Source organism: Panthera pardus, unplaced genomic scaffold, assembly GCF_024362965.1.
Source record: "Panthera pardus isolate Hobbes unplaced genomic scaffold, ASM2436296v1 HiC_scaffold_24, whole genome shotgun sequence".
NCBI classification, from domain to species: Eukaryota; Metazoa; Chordata; class Mammalia; order Carnivora; family Felidae; genus Panthera; species Panthera pardus.
The window spans coordinates 63,923,149-63,935,962 of record NW_026526810.1 but is presented as its reverse complement, the minus strand read 5'-3'; the positions used below and the strand labels follow the sequence as shown (position 1 = coordinate 63,935,962).

General features: G+C 44.1%; 1 protein-coding gene and 1 non-coding gene across 2 annotated transcripts; both read right to left on the bottom strand.

Annotated features, from left to right (window-relative positions):
* Window positions 1–3,672: 3,672 nt before the first annotated feature.
* Window positions 3,673–12,676, bottom strand: PNP (purine nucleoside phosphorylase). The gene is made up of 6 exons (XM_019430595.2): window positions 12,544–12,676; window positions 9,027–9,196; window positions 5,533–5,636; window positions 5,164–5,339; window positions 4,863–5,053; window positions 3,673–4,297 (listed from the first exon to the last, which is right to left on the bottom strand). Exons 1-6 carry the CDS (start codon window positions 12,552–12,554, stop codon window positions 4,080–4,082), a joined length of 870 nt encoding a protein of 289 aa, XP_019286140.1. The 5' UTR covers window positions 12,555–12,676; the 3' UTR covers window positions 3,673–4,079.
* LOC128773381 (U12 minor spliceosomal RNA) lies at window positions 8,058–8,208 on the bottom strand. Its single transcript, XR_008417632.1, has one exon. It is a non-coding gene; the product is annotated as a U12 minor spliceosomal RNA (small nuclear RNA).
* Window positions 12,677–12,814: the final 138 nt, after the last annotated feature.

Genomic DNA, 12,814 nt, shown 5'->3' with positions numbered 1-12,814 from the left:
ATGTATTTTTCATTTCTAAATTGCTTGCGCTTTTGCCTTTACGTTTTGCTTTATAACAGCATATTCTTTTAAATACTGCAAAAGTCTCCAACCTGATTAAAAAATTCTAAACACCGGTTCTGTTATTCTATACGGCTAGTTTGGGGTGAAAGTACTTCTACCATCAGAACAACTCTTTCTGCTTCTCGTTAGGCTTCAATCCATCAAAATAGTAACATGATTTTCACCCATCAATTCCTACTTAAAAAGCCTTAAATGGCTTGTCATATTGCCTAGAGAAGGTTCTTACTCCTCAGCCTGAAAAGAGACCCCCGAACAATCTAGCCTTGTCCACCTTATTTCCCAGTGCTCCTATTCACAATGTCTTTAATTTCACCATTTTGTTCTGTTCAATGATCAAACATTCTCGAATTTGCCTGCATGCAGTAACTTCTGCCATGTCCTCTTCACCAATGTTTTCTGTAAGGTCTAACTCAGTCTCACCGGTCCTTCCTACTCCCCATCCCAGGTTGGTTCCCTTTGAATACCCATAGCATATTTTATCATTGGCACTTAGCATGTGCTACTTCTCACACATTATTCCTTTTTCAAAAATTTCCCAAATGGTGACAATATAACATAGGAAAAGACTAAAAGTAGGCATAGAGGGCACAACTAATTCAGCTTTTAATGCATATATCCTGTCTCCCCCTTAGATTGGAAGCTCTTTGTCTTATTAGCAGTTTATTTTATGGCTTTAAGACAATGTTGTATGCAATGTATATGATTAATAAACATTATTGGTATTGATAATGATGACCATGACAGGGCCAGGGTAGAAAGCCCTAACTTGAAGTGTGTGTGTTTTTTGCCACCTATCCTGAGATGCAGGAAAATGTCCATTTTGTAGGCCCCTCTAGAGAGCAATAGTGTCATCACCAGTTGTTTTCAAGAACTACCCTTTTCTGGGTCCTCCTCCCAGACCCATCTCCCTTGACTTTTGCTTTTATTTTCTTGCTCATCTAAACTGGTACATTCATTTTGGTTGAGTTGGTTGGCACTTTGAAGACGCTTGATAAGCAAAATGTAGTGTATCCATACAGTGGAATAGTACTCAATTATGAAAATAAATGAAGTACTGATACATGCTACAACTTGGATGAACCTTGAAAACATTATACTAAGAGAAAGAAGCCAGTTAAAGTCCATATGATCCTATTTACAATTCCCTTCATATGAAGGCCCAAAATAGTTCTATCTTACAGAGCAGAGAGTAGATTAGTGGTTTTCAGGAGGGTTGGGAGCAGAATAACTAAAAGGTACAAGGTTTTCTTTTGAGTTGATGAAAATGTTCCAAAATGGACTGTGGGGATGATTGCACTTATGTGTGAAAATACTAAAAGCCATTGAGCTGCACACTTTAAATGTGTGAATTTTATTGTATGTAAATTATCTCATTAAATAAGCCTTCAAAAAAGAAATTAAAGGGGTGCCTGGGTGGCTCAGTCAATTAAGCGTCCTACTCTTGATCTCGGCTCAGGTCATAATCTCAAGTTCATGAGTTTAAGTCCCACACCTGACCTGGCTCTGTGCTGATGGTAAGAAGCCTGCTTGGGATTTCCCCCTTCTCTCTGCCCTCCCCCCCTGCCCCCCGTTTGTGCTCTCTCTCTCTCTCAAAATAAACTTTAAAAGAGAAATCAAAGGCTATGTGTTTGTGTTTTCTTTCTCCAGCCCATATGGCCTTGAACCTAGTATTCCAGTGCATTTAGGATACTCATTACCTATAATTAAATAGTACTTGCCTGTAGCTACTTTCCTTGTCATATCTTAGTTTTCCTATAAAGAATGTACAATTTTGTTACTACAGGAGATATTCAATGTCCTAACATGAGTATAATAATAAACACTTCTGTAAAGTCAGTAAGCCTTATTCTTCATACTTAGAACTAAAAAATTAGACTCTTGCATGAGGACAACAAATGAATATTCTTCATGAATCTAGTATTCTATCACAAAATTTATGATGCCCTTTACAGGGTAAATGGGCAAACCCATATACTAAGTCTAAACACCAAAGATGTGCTTAAATATTCCACCTGAGTCTCTCTGGGACATGTTTTTCAGATGGCACCATTCTCATTCCTGAGCCATCTCACCAAGAGCCAGATCAGGGTGAGAAAGCTGAGCACCACATGCACTCTCTTGTAACTTCCAAGTATTTGCCCATATCTCATTAGAGCCCTGCATGTCCTCTGTTCTAATCACACCTGTTGTGATAATGACCCATGGAACATGACTACATTTTATAGCTCTGTGCTTTCACTCACCTGGTGTGAAATCCTTTTCCTGACTTCCGTCCTTTAGGACTGAACTCAAAAGTTTTCTATGAAACTTCCCTTACCCAACCCAATTCTCAAGGTCCAGTGTATACAACTGGTCTATCCTTTGGGCTCCCATTGTATGTAATGTGTAGAATATCCTATACTGTCTTATAGTAACAGTTAATGGTTTCACAAATATATCTCTTAAGATTAAAGGGCAGTTAAAGAGAACCTTTGTTATATTCTCAATTTAACATTCTTAGCTGAGTGTTATAGAGGTAATTCAATAACTTGATTAAAAGAAATGTTTATAAACCATCTCATTAGATGAACAAGTTGCATATATATCTGAAGGACACAGTACTTTCCTCTAAACCATCTTGCTTATGGACAAATGGCAGATGCTAGCAGTTTGTCTCAAGGTCCAGGTAGGGTTTTAGAGCTGGTGGGGGTGGTGACAGCGCCACTCCAGAATGCTTTTTGTGTTAGGCTCAGGTAAGTTGGTTAGTTACCAAAGGATTTAAAAGAGGTTTTAAAAGCTTTCTATTGTAAATTTCTATTGAAATGCCATTACTATTAGAGGCTCATCCAGCTAGATCTTTTATCAAAAGGTAAAGAGGCCTGGGAGGGTAGTGTGGTTTTGAAACATGCCATCCAGTCAGCTGAATGCAAACTGGTAAGTGAAAAATAGTGCAGTGAACCAACAAAGGGCAACACCTAGATGCTGTGTGACAGGGGGGTTCTGACTGAGCAAAAGTCAAAAGACTAGAACCCAGAAAGGAAACGAGGAGGGAAGGAAAGGAAGTGCTCTAAGAAGTGAAGTATGAGTCAACTTCACAGGTTTGCCTGGGGCTGGCAGGACTCTAATCTGCATGGAGTGGCTGCTGGCAGAGAGAGATGTAGTATTCTAGTATTCAGTATTTGCTACAGCATTGTCAGAATGCAGAGAAGGAATGTTGGGTTGTCCTTAATTATGGCAGAAGTTAGGGTAGGGAGGAGAAAGAAAACAACAGGAAACAGTTAAGGCTTAAGAAGTAGCCACTGTGGAACAGTGAGACCAGTGAGACGGTTCAGATATTCATGAGGGCATAGACAGGGAGCAGCACAATCAGAAGGCTAAGGTCAGAGGCAAGACTGGTCTGAGGAAAGCTGCCGTCTTGTGCCAGGTGTTAGCTCTTCCTTATTCATCTTCTGACATCTTTATCTCTCATCTTTGGCTTTCCTTCATCCTTTCCTGCATTTACACACCACCTCATCTCAGTTTTTAGTAGCTCGTCTCAGAAGCAGATCACACTGGACATGTGATCTCAGTCTTTCATGCCAAACTTGGCCTGTGCTCCAAGCCTTATCCCAAAATGCACTAAACATTAAATTATTTCATCTTTTTTATTCTCAAAATATGAATAGTATTCGAGTCCAAGAGGTATTGGACTTGTGCGAGGCAGACTGAGTCTTCAGGAATGTGAAATCATCTTATCTCAGAAAGATAGTAGTAGGTACCTGTGCCAAGTTCAACAGCCCAAATCACACCTAGGGCATATACATGGCTGTGTGATAGGGCTTGGGCCCCAGCTCTTGAGGAAGAACAGGGGTGGAAACTATTGAGACAACTGAGCAAAAGAGGAGCCAGCACAGAAGAGTCTGGTGGGAGAAATGGTGGATCTTCCTCTCCTTTCTCCTACTACTTAAGGGCAGAGGCACATGACCCCAGCAAGGGGCCAAAGCAGGTAGTAGCTACTTGGATCCTATTAGGGAGAGGCCAGACCACTCCAGGGCTGGTTAATTGCCTTTGCCAGGCAGTGGAATACTAGCCATAAGAATAGAGACGAACTGTTCCAATTTCTGTGCAGCTTTTTTCCCGGACTCTAATACTTCCTCATGATTGGCCTTCTCCTTGGTTTCATAATCCTGGATGACTTTGTTAGTGATGAGGGAGAAGCCAAAGACTCGAAGTCCACAGTGCCTTGCAACTATAACTTCTGGTACTGTGCTCATGCCTGATGAGGAGAGAGAGGGAAAACAACTGTCAGGACCCTCAAATGACTCTTTTCTTTACCCTCTGCCCTCATCGCCATTCATTACCTCATTGACAATTCCACATCTCAAAAAAACATCCAAAGAAACAGCTGATTTCTTGTCTAGCTTAGGTTATTCTGTATTGCTTAAAAGAGTGGGGCCTCAGAGGACCTTACACATTTCTTATAAGTATTACCACTGCAATGCTTTATTTCTGTTTGTGGTCATTTTGAAGTCAGTTCTAATGATGCGGTTCCATCTTCCAGCCAGAGGTACAGAAAGCGGCTATATTTTTTAGAACAATCTTCAGAAACATCAAATCATGGATGGGTCGTTAGCATTATAGCTGTTAAAGCCCTAGGTGCTAGGTAGGGAGGTTTAATGCTATAACACACCAAACCCCAACACCTTTAAAGTCAGTTTAACTCAATCTTCCCTTAAGTCAGATCTCTCACTTTACGGTCTAGGTCTACAATCTTACACCTTTCCATCCCTATTTTACCAGATCCCTCCCTGTTCAAGCCTCCAGTCGGTTCCCCTTCTCACCAACAGCATCTGCCCCCAGCTTCTGCAGCAGCCGACACTCGGCCACAGTCTCAAAGGAGGGGCCTGCCAACATCACATAGGTGCCTTCCTGAAGCTCTCTCTGCTCCCCCATTTGTTTCCAGACACTGTGAGCCTTCTGTCTCATATCCCGGTCATAGGCATCAGACATGGCAGGGAAACGAACTCCGAACCTAGGGCACAGGTTGGAATCTCAGATTACTGGAACATAATGAGTTCTGACCCCCAGACAAGTCCTTAAACTGTACCCAGCTATTAAAAAAAAAATTTGCAAGATACATACCTATCCTCATTGGGCCCTCTGAGAGGGTTCAAACCACAGAAACCAGGTAGGTTGATGTGGTCGCGGATCAGCATGATATCTCCAACCTCAAATTTGGGGTTGAGTCCTCCAGCTGCATTGGTGACCACTAGGGTGTCCACACCCAGAAGGTAGAAAACCCTCACTGGGAATGTCACCTTACAAACAAAACATAAAAGATCAGAAAGAGTTCTTTAAAATTTCACCAATCTACCCACAGACATGCATGATACACACCACGAAAGAGAAAGGAGGGGACCAAAGTCAACCTAGCCCAGGTAGATAGGTCATAAAATGAGACTGAGAACTCTCTCCCCCTTCTTCCAGACCAGGCTTATGCCCCTGAATTACCTTTGAGAGTGGGTAGCCTTCATACATGTGGAACCTGCCCTGCATCATCACACAGGCTCTGCCATTCAGGAACCCAAACACCAGTCGACCAACATGACCTGGCACTGTGTACAAAATAGAAAGAAAGAAGAACAGGATGATGTTTTCATACAACACATATCCACTGAGCACCTAGTACAAGCCAACTCATGGTGCTCAACATGAGAGGGTATAATTAAGCAAAGGATGACATTACTAACTCCACTTTCAGAAAGCTGAAGTCTGGTGGAGACAGGAACAAATCATAAGCTTACAAATGAGTATATAAGTACATCCTGAGATTAGAGCTAATGGATAAGGATGCTCAATGTGAACCACATATCAAAAGAAAGATTTTTTGTTATTTTATTATTTTTTTAATGTTTATTTATTTTTGAGAGAGAGAGAGAGAGCATAGCAGGGGAAGGGTAGAGAGAGGAGACACAGACTCTGAAGCAGGCTCCAGGCTCGGAGCTGTCAGTGCCAAGCCCAATGTGGGGCTCGAACTCACAAACCGTGAGATCATGACCTAAGCTGAAGTCACATGCTTAACCAACTGAGCCACCCAGGCACCCCTTAATTGTTTTTACAGAGAGAGAGTGTGTGAGTGGGGGAGGGGAACAGAGGGAGAGAGAGAAATCTTAAGCTAAAATTCTCTTAAGCTTAAACTAAAGATTCTCCATGCTAAGCATGGAGCCTGACACGGGGGTCGATCCCACAACCCTGGGATCATGACCTGAGCCAATATCAAGTTGGCTCAACTGAACCACCCAGGTGCCTTAAGGAAAGGTTTTTTTTCTTTTTAAGAAACTTCAAAAGAATGAGAAAGCCATATTGTAAGAGAATAAAAGTGAGCAAAAAAAAAAAAAAAAAGAAAAAAGAAAAAGTGGGTAATAATAAATGTAGCAAATGCAGTCCTTATAGACTTTTCCAAAATTTTTAAATTCTCCAAATATGTCTCCATATTTATTACCCTAACTAAACCATGTGCCTCCTCACTCTTGAAAGGGAGTTCATAGTATATGAGGGTCCTGAAGAGATTACTGAACAACAGGGGGAGGGGCTGAGTTTGGACCCCTACAAGGCTTCTCCATTATGACCCACAAAACAGTCCCGTGGTAATACATAGCCCAAATGGGCCCTGCAGGGGTGTGGGAATGCAAAAATAACTCCCCACACAGACATAATAACCATTATTACCATTTCCCTTATCTAGCATTTCTCCTCTAATGGAGGCAGCCAACCTATCCCCTAGGGAATGGGTGGTCCAAGAGAGAGGGACCAAAATCAAGAGGAAGAGTTCAGGGAGAGTCAGAGACAAAAGAGCTTATTTAAAAAAAAAAATTCCAGTAATAGAGCAGAGGTGGCAGAGTTAGGAAAACCTGAGTATAAAAAATAGGCTAATAAAGTTTAAAAATTAATCCACTAATCACTTACTGCAGTGCCCTTCTCAGTGGGAAGAAGGAGTGGCAGGTGGGGTCAATGTCATTGCTCTTTCCCTTAGGAAACTTTTTGCCCTTTGCCCTCCCTCTCGGTTTAATATTTCTTTACCCAACCCCCACCCCCACCTCCCTGCTTTGGTCTTCCAATCTTGCTCCAACGGGTTTGGAAAAATATATGTGCAAAGTCTTAACTCTCTGGGGAAAAGAGGACAGAAGGTAGAAATTTATAAAATTAATAAATCATGGGAAGTTAGTTATCTGAGAATTAATAAGTAAACCAAATAAACTACCCTTCTCCTTAATTTACTTGGTCCCTCCCACCCCTTTTTTCCAGAGAACTGGCTAAGGTTGTTAACCTAACGTTCATGAATCATAGGTGAAAACAGTTTCACAGGCCATTAGAAAATTTCAGTAAATCTAGAAGATTCAGCCAACATGGGAGGGGTGGGGGGCAGTGGCGGAGGTGCCTGGGTGGCTCAGTGAGTTAGGCATCTGACTCTTGATTTTGGCTCAGGTCATGATGTCACAGGTCCTGGGATCCAGCCCTGAGTCAGGCTCCTCGCTGAGCGTATCAGAGCCTGCTTGAGAGTCTCTCTCCCTCTCTACCCCTCCCCTGCTCTCTCAAAATAACTTAAAAAAAAAAAAAAAAGAAGGGGACACCTGGGGGTCTCGGTTAAGTGACCGACTTCGGCTCAGGATATGATCTCAGTTTGTGGGTTCAAGCCCCACAAGGACTCTGTGCTGACAGCTCAGAGCCTGGAGCTTGCTGGGGATTCTGGGCCTCCCCCTCTCTCTGCCCTTCCCCCACTTGTGCTTTGTCTCTCTCTCTCTCAAAAATAATAAACATTAAAAAAATTATATATAAAAAAAAAGATTCAGCCAACATGGCTAATAGTGAAGGGAAGTGGAGAGTAGTGAAGGAAAGTGCAGGGCCACTCCAGGAGTTGCCCACAGTGGACCCATAAACCCTCAGGGTTAATCCAAGTTATCACTTATAGGAAACAAGCACCTTCTCAACCTCATTTTTCTTTCATACCAGTCTACTTTTTCAGTATTAAAAGGGGATGGACAGATCGTGACTCTCAAACATCTCACAAAGTAGGTGACTCACATTAGGGGCAACCTTTACTTGCTCAAAAATCCATCTCACATTAGCTGGGAGGATTCAGGTGTCACCCTGAATTGTTATTTTCCTTACTCATGAAGTTTAAGGCATGGCCTTTCCCTTTTTTTTTTAAATAAAGGCTACCCCCAAAATGGGACTCGAACTCATGACCTGAGACCAAGAGTTGCATGCTTTACCCACTGAGCCAGCCAGGTACCCCACACCTGGCTCTTTTCTAAACCACAGCTTTAGAGTTTTCTGGCAGCTATTAGGATGCTGGATATGCTACCCTCAGATCCATCATTGCTCCACAGTGCACAGGTAACACCTGCTTCCTTCCCTCCTTCAAAGGGTCAGTGTGAATCAGGTCTTGTGTGTTCATGTGTTATCTGTGTATTTTGTCTGCAAGAACATGGCAGTGTTCATTTGTTGCTGCGCACCAGTGAGTGCCTTATCATGGGACAAGAGCTAGAGCTGGGGAGATTGGGAATGGCAGGAAGACATAGGACAGGGGTCGCCTGACTTTGTCCCGGGAAGTTATAGGCACTACTTTGTCCATTTAACCTGCAGACTGAAAGAAATGGGAGGGATATGTGCAAGTGGTGGGTATCCTGGTGTGGATGGGGGAGGAGAGTGTGAGTGAGGTGCTGTAAAGCTTTAAGGGGTTCTGGATCATTACAGCATAGGAAATATGTCATCATATGGTATCATTGCCACACACATGCCCAATCTATCATGAAATTTCTACTGGGGGAGTTTCCTTCTAAAGTCATTCTGATTCATAGTGGTCTTTTTCCCTCTCTTAAACAAGTTGTCTTTAGTCAAATGCTATATAGGATAATCAGGTGCAGGCCTGGTGAAAGCAGACCTTCTCATCAGAATCCCATCAGTATCCCTCAGTTCAATCCCTCACTCCCCTTTGCCAGTACCTGTACTTTGGGAAAAGTTTGGTATCTCACTGTAGTCAAAGCTCTCGGCCTCAGTTAATTTATTGACCAGATTTCCTAACCCAGAACCACAGATCACTGCCACTTGAGGTCGGTGGTTGGTGCGGCACAGAAGCCATTTTGCAGTGTTCTGATAATCTTCATATGTAAATCTAGGAAAAAGGAAAATGAAAGTTAAGTTTTTCTCCCCTCCCAAGGGCATCATAGACTAATGACCTTCAGTGCAGAAAGGCTGCTAGGAGTGCTGGGGTGGGAAGGGACACAGAAGGGGCCAAAGAGCTGCCCCAGAAGGGAGGATCCTCTCTCAGCAGGGTCCACGCTAAGCTCATCCACCTACCCACTCCTCTTTCTGAATCAGACCCACTTTCTGAATCAGACCCACTGAAAGTCTGATGGGAAAGTCCCTCCTCATTCTATAGCCTGGCAAAAGCTAATGGTGCCTATGTTTCCACCCCCAACCCCAACTTCAGTTTTGCTACCACTAGCAGGTTTAATTATCTCTCTTTATGACAAAGATTTAGAGAGGAAGGGATGATAAGTCTACATAGAAGTACAGGGAAATAATCGAATCAAAGAAGTAAAAGGGCTGGATTTGAGGATGAAGGCTAAAGAGTATATTCAAAATGGCATTAAGACCTTCCTTAGGGCAGTGACAAACCCAATATAATCCTCCTACCCTACTTATCAGTAAGGACACTCAAAATGTGATTAACACTACCCTGAGGGCAGGGATAAACCCAATTTCCTTTTGGACCCTTGCCCTCCAATTCCTCCCTCAGACACTTTTATTGGTTGACCAAAAAAAAAAAAAAAAAAAAAAAAAGGCAATGGGAACACTCCAGAGTAGAAATCTATGTGCCAGTTAGTTCCCCCAGATCCCTATTCTGGGATACCCAGACCAATAAAATACAGATCCCTGTCAAATGAAATTGCAAGCAGTAATTCAAGACCAGTGACTAGACAAGCATAAAAAAGCAGATGGAGTAGTCCACAACTTTGGTGGTCAGTGGCTGAAACAGAACTATTTCAGCATCTGCTTGAAAATACAAATTCTAGGGGCGCCCGGGTGGCTCAGTCGGTTGAGCGTCCGACTTCGGCTCATGTCATGATCTCATGGTCTGTGAGTTCCAGCCCCCGTTGGGCTCTATGCTGACAGCTCAGAGCCTGGAGCCTGTTTCAGATTCTGTGTCTCCCTCTCTCTCTGCCCCTCCCCCGCTCATGTTCTGTCTCTGTCAAAAATAAACATTAAAAAAAATTTTTTTAAAAGAAAGAAAGAAAATACAAATTCTGGAGCCCAATCCTAGAGATCCATAATTCTGGGGATCCACAATAGTGTCCTAGGTAATTCTCATTCAAAAACCAGGCTTACTTATTTCTGGTCAAGAGGAAGGCAGAACTCAACCTGGGTTCTAGTCTCAATTCTGTCTTTTTAAGCAAATAAATGTGTTTCAAATTCTTTCCTCGGGTAAAAAGGAAGTAATTGGCAGCACCTGTCTTGACCCCGCCTGTCTTATAGGTACAGTTTTAAAATTAATTAAAAACTTATCAGTAAGTTCCAAAACCTTACCAGTTAAGACTCTATTATGTCAGGGTTTGAGTCCAAAGCACTTGAATCTTCCTCCCTGCCTTTGTTCTCCTCCCTGCCCTCTCCCATCTCCCTTCTCTTCACCAAGGTTCTTTGCCCTTCAGAGACCTAACCACATACACTTGTCATACCCATACATCTTAACCACATACACTTACCGTGCCCATACATCCCCAAGAACCAACCCAGAATTTTTCTCACAATTCCAGTCCAATTCTCAAACCCCTATCTGGAAAAATGAAATGTTGAAGTGGGGGACAAGTGGAACTGAGGTATGACAGAGCTGAACACAGCTAACCAAGCCTCCAAAGGAAATCCTTCTCTTCAAAAGCAGAGCCTTTGAAACCAGATGACTCTACAACAGGCTACCCTCAGGGAAGTAGCTGGGTAAGGGACAGGGGAGATGGAATCACAGGATGATGGAGAGAGAAGCAATGAAATGATTAAAAGTTAATCAAATGGCATCCCCAAGAGGTGCAAAAAAAAAAAAAAAGAAAGAAAGAAAGAAAGAAGTATGAAGCCCTGGCCACCTAGCATATCTAGCAACGACTTATAGGACTTCTTCAATGGGCCATCAGTTCCCCAAGAACACCCTGGATCCCTGTGCATCCAAAAGCCACTGTGGTCCCTGATTCTGGTGACTTGGACTGGGATTTCTGGGGCCAAAGCAGACAGAAGAATTTTCAGAGGTGGGAGGTAGGAGGAAAGGGCAGAGTCTATTGTTCAGTTCAATTAATAAGGATTTCCTTCTCTCCTTGGAGACTTCATCCCCAACTTATTTAAAATGTTTCTTTTTCTTTTTTTTTTAAATTTTTTTAATGCTTATTTATTTTTGAAAGAGAGAGAGAGAGACAGAGCGTGAGCAGGGGAGGGGCAGAGAAAGAGGAGACACAGAATCCAAAGCAGGCTCCAGGCTCTGAGCTGTCAGCACAGATCCCGACGTGTGACTCCAACCTACGAACTGTGAGATCATGACCTCAGCCGAAGTCGGACACCCAACCAACTGAGCCATCCAGGTGCCCCTAAAACTTTTCTTTTAGGGGCGCCTGGGTGGCTCAGTCGGTTAAGCTTGGGACTTCCGCACAGGTCATGATCTCACGGTTCATGAGTTCGAGCCCGTGCTGGTCTCTGTGCTGACAGCTCAGAGCCTGGAGCCTGCTTGGGAGTCTGTGTCTCCCTCTTTCTGCCCCTCCCCCGCTCACGTTACGTTTCTCTCAAAAATAAACATTAAAAATTTTTTCCTAAATAAAAAAAATAAATTTTTCTTTTAAATTGTGAGTAGGCTCCACGCCCAACGTGAGGCTTGAACTCACGACTCTGAGATCAAGAGTCACATACTCTGAGATCAAGAATCACAGCCAGCCGCCCAGTCCCCAACTTATTTTAATTGGATCTCCAATTTGGTGGGAAGAAAGGTGTTGAGAGAACTTCAGACATCTCTCCTCTGAAGGAGGAACTCCAGATACGGGCACCAAAAGAGCCTCGCAGCTTTACCTAGACTCTGCAAAGGGAGTGAAAAGCACAAGGGGTGGGTTGACCTCTTCCCAGTATGCCGGTCGGGGTGGCTGGGGGAGAGAGAGTACGCTTCCCCTACAACTTGCACCTCAGTGCCGGCGCACACGCACATAAACACACCCGCCCCCTTTCCCAAGTAGAGTGCACGGTACCACACCGTGTCCCCTTCCTGCTCCGGTGGGGCCATCACTACCCGATTCCCGCGTGCGCCCCGGCTGTCGCTGGCCGCCTCACTGCTCTGCCGCCCTGCCGCGACACGGGCTCCCCCGCCAGCGGTCTCTACATCTCCAGAGCATTCGCTCTCTCTCCTGGCCCTCTCGGGGCCCAGGTGCCGGGCTTCCAGGTCTCAGTGACAGCCATTCCCCTTCCCGGGTTGCCCGGGCCTGGTGCTCGTCTCACCCGTTCTCCATGGTGCCACCGCCGCCCTCTCGAGGAGCCCGCCCTTCTCCGCTCGGATCCGGTCTGCTGAGCTGCGCCGCCCTGCGCTGAGCTGTCCTCGCCGGGTGCGGTGTATACTGTGAGTGTACTGTTACTCGCAGCTGGCTTATATCCCAGCCTGGAGTCCCCAGCCAATAGCAGCCGAACACGCAGGCCGGCCCCCATTTCCATGGCGACACACCCAGATTCAATCGCCCGAGGCTAGGCTAACAACTTAATCTGCATTCTTTGC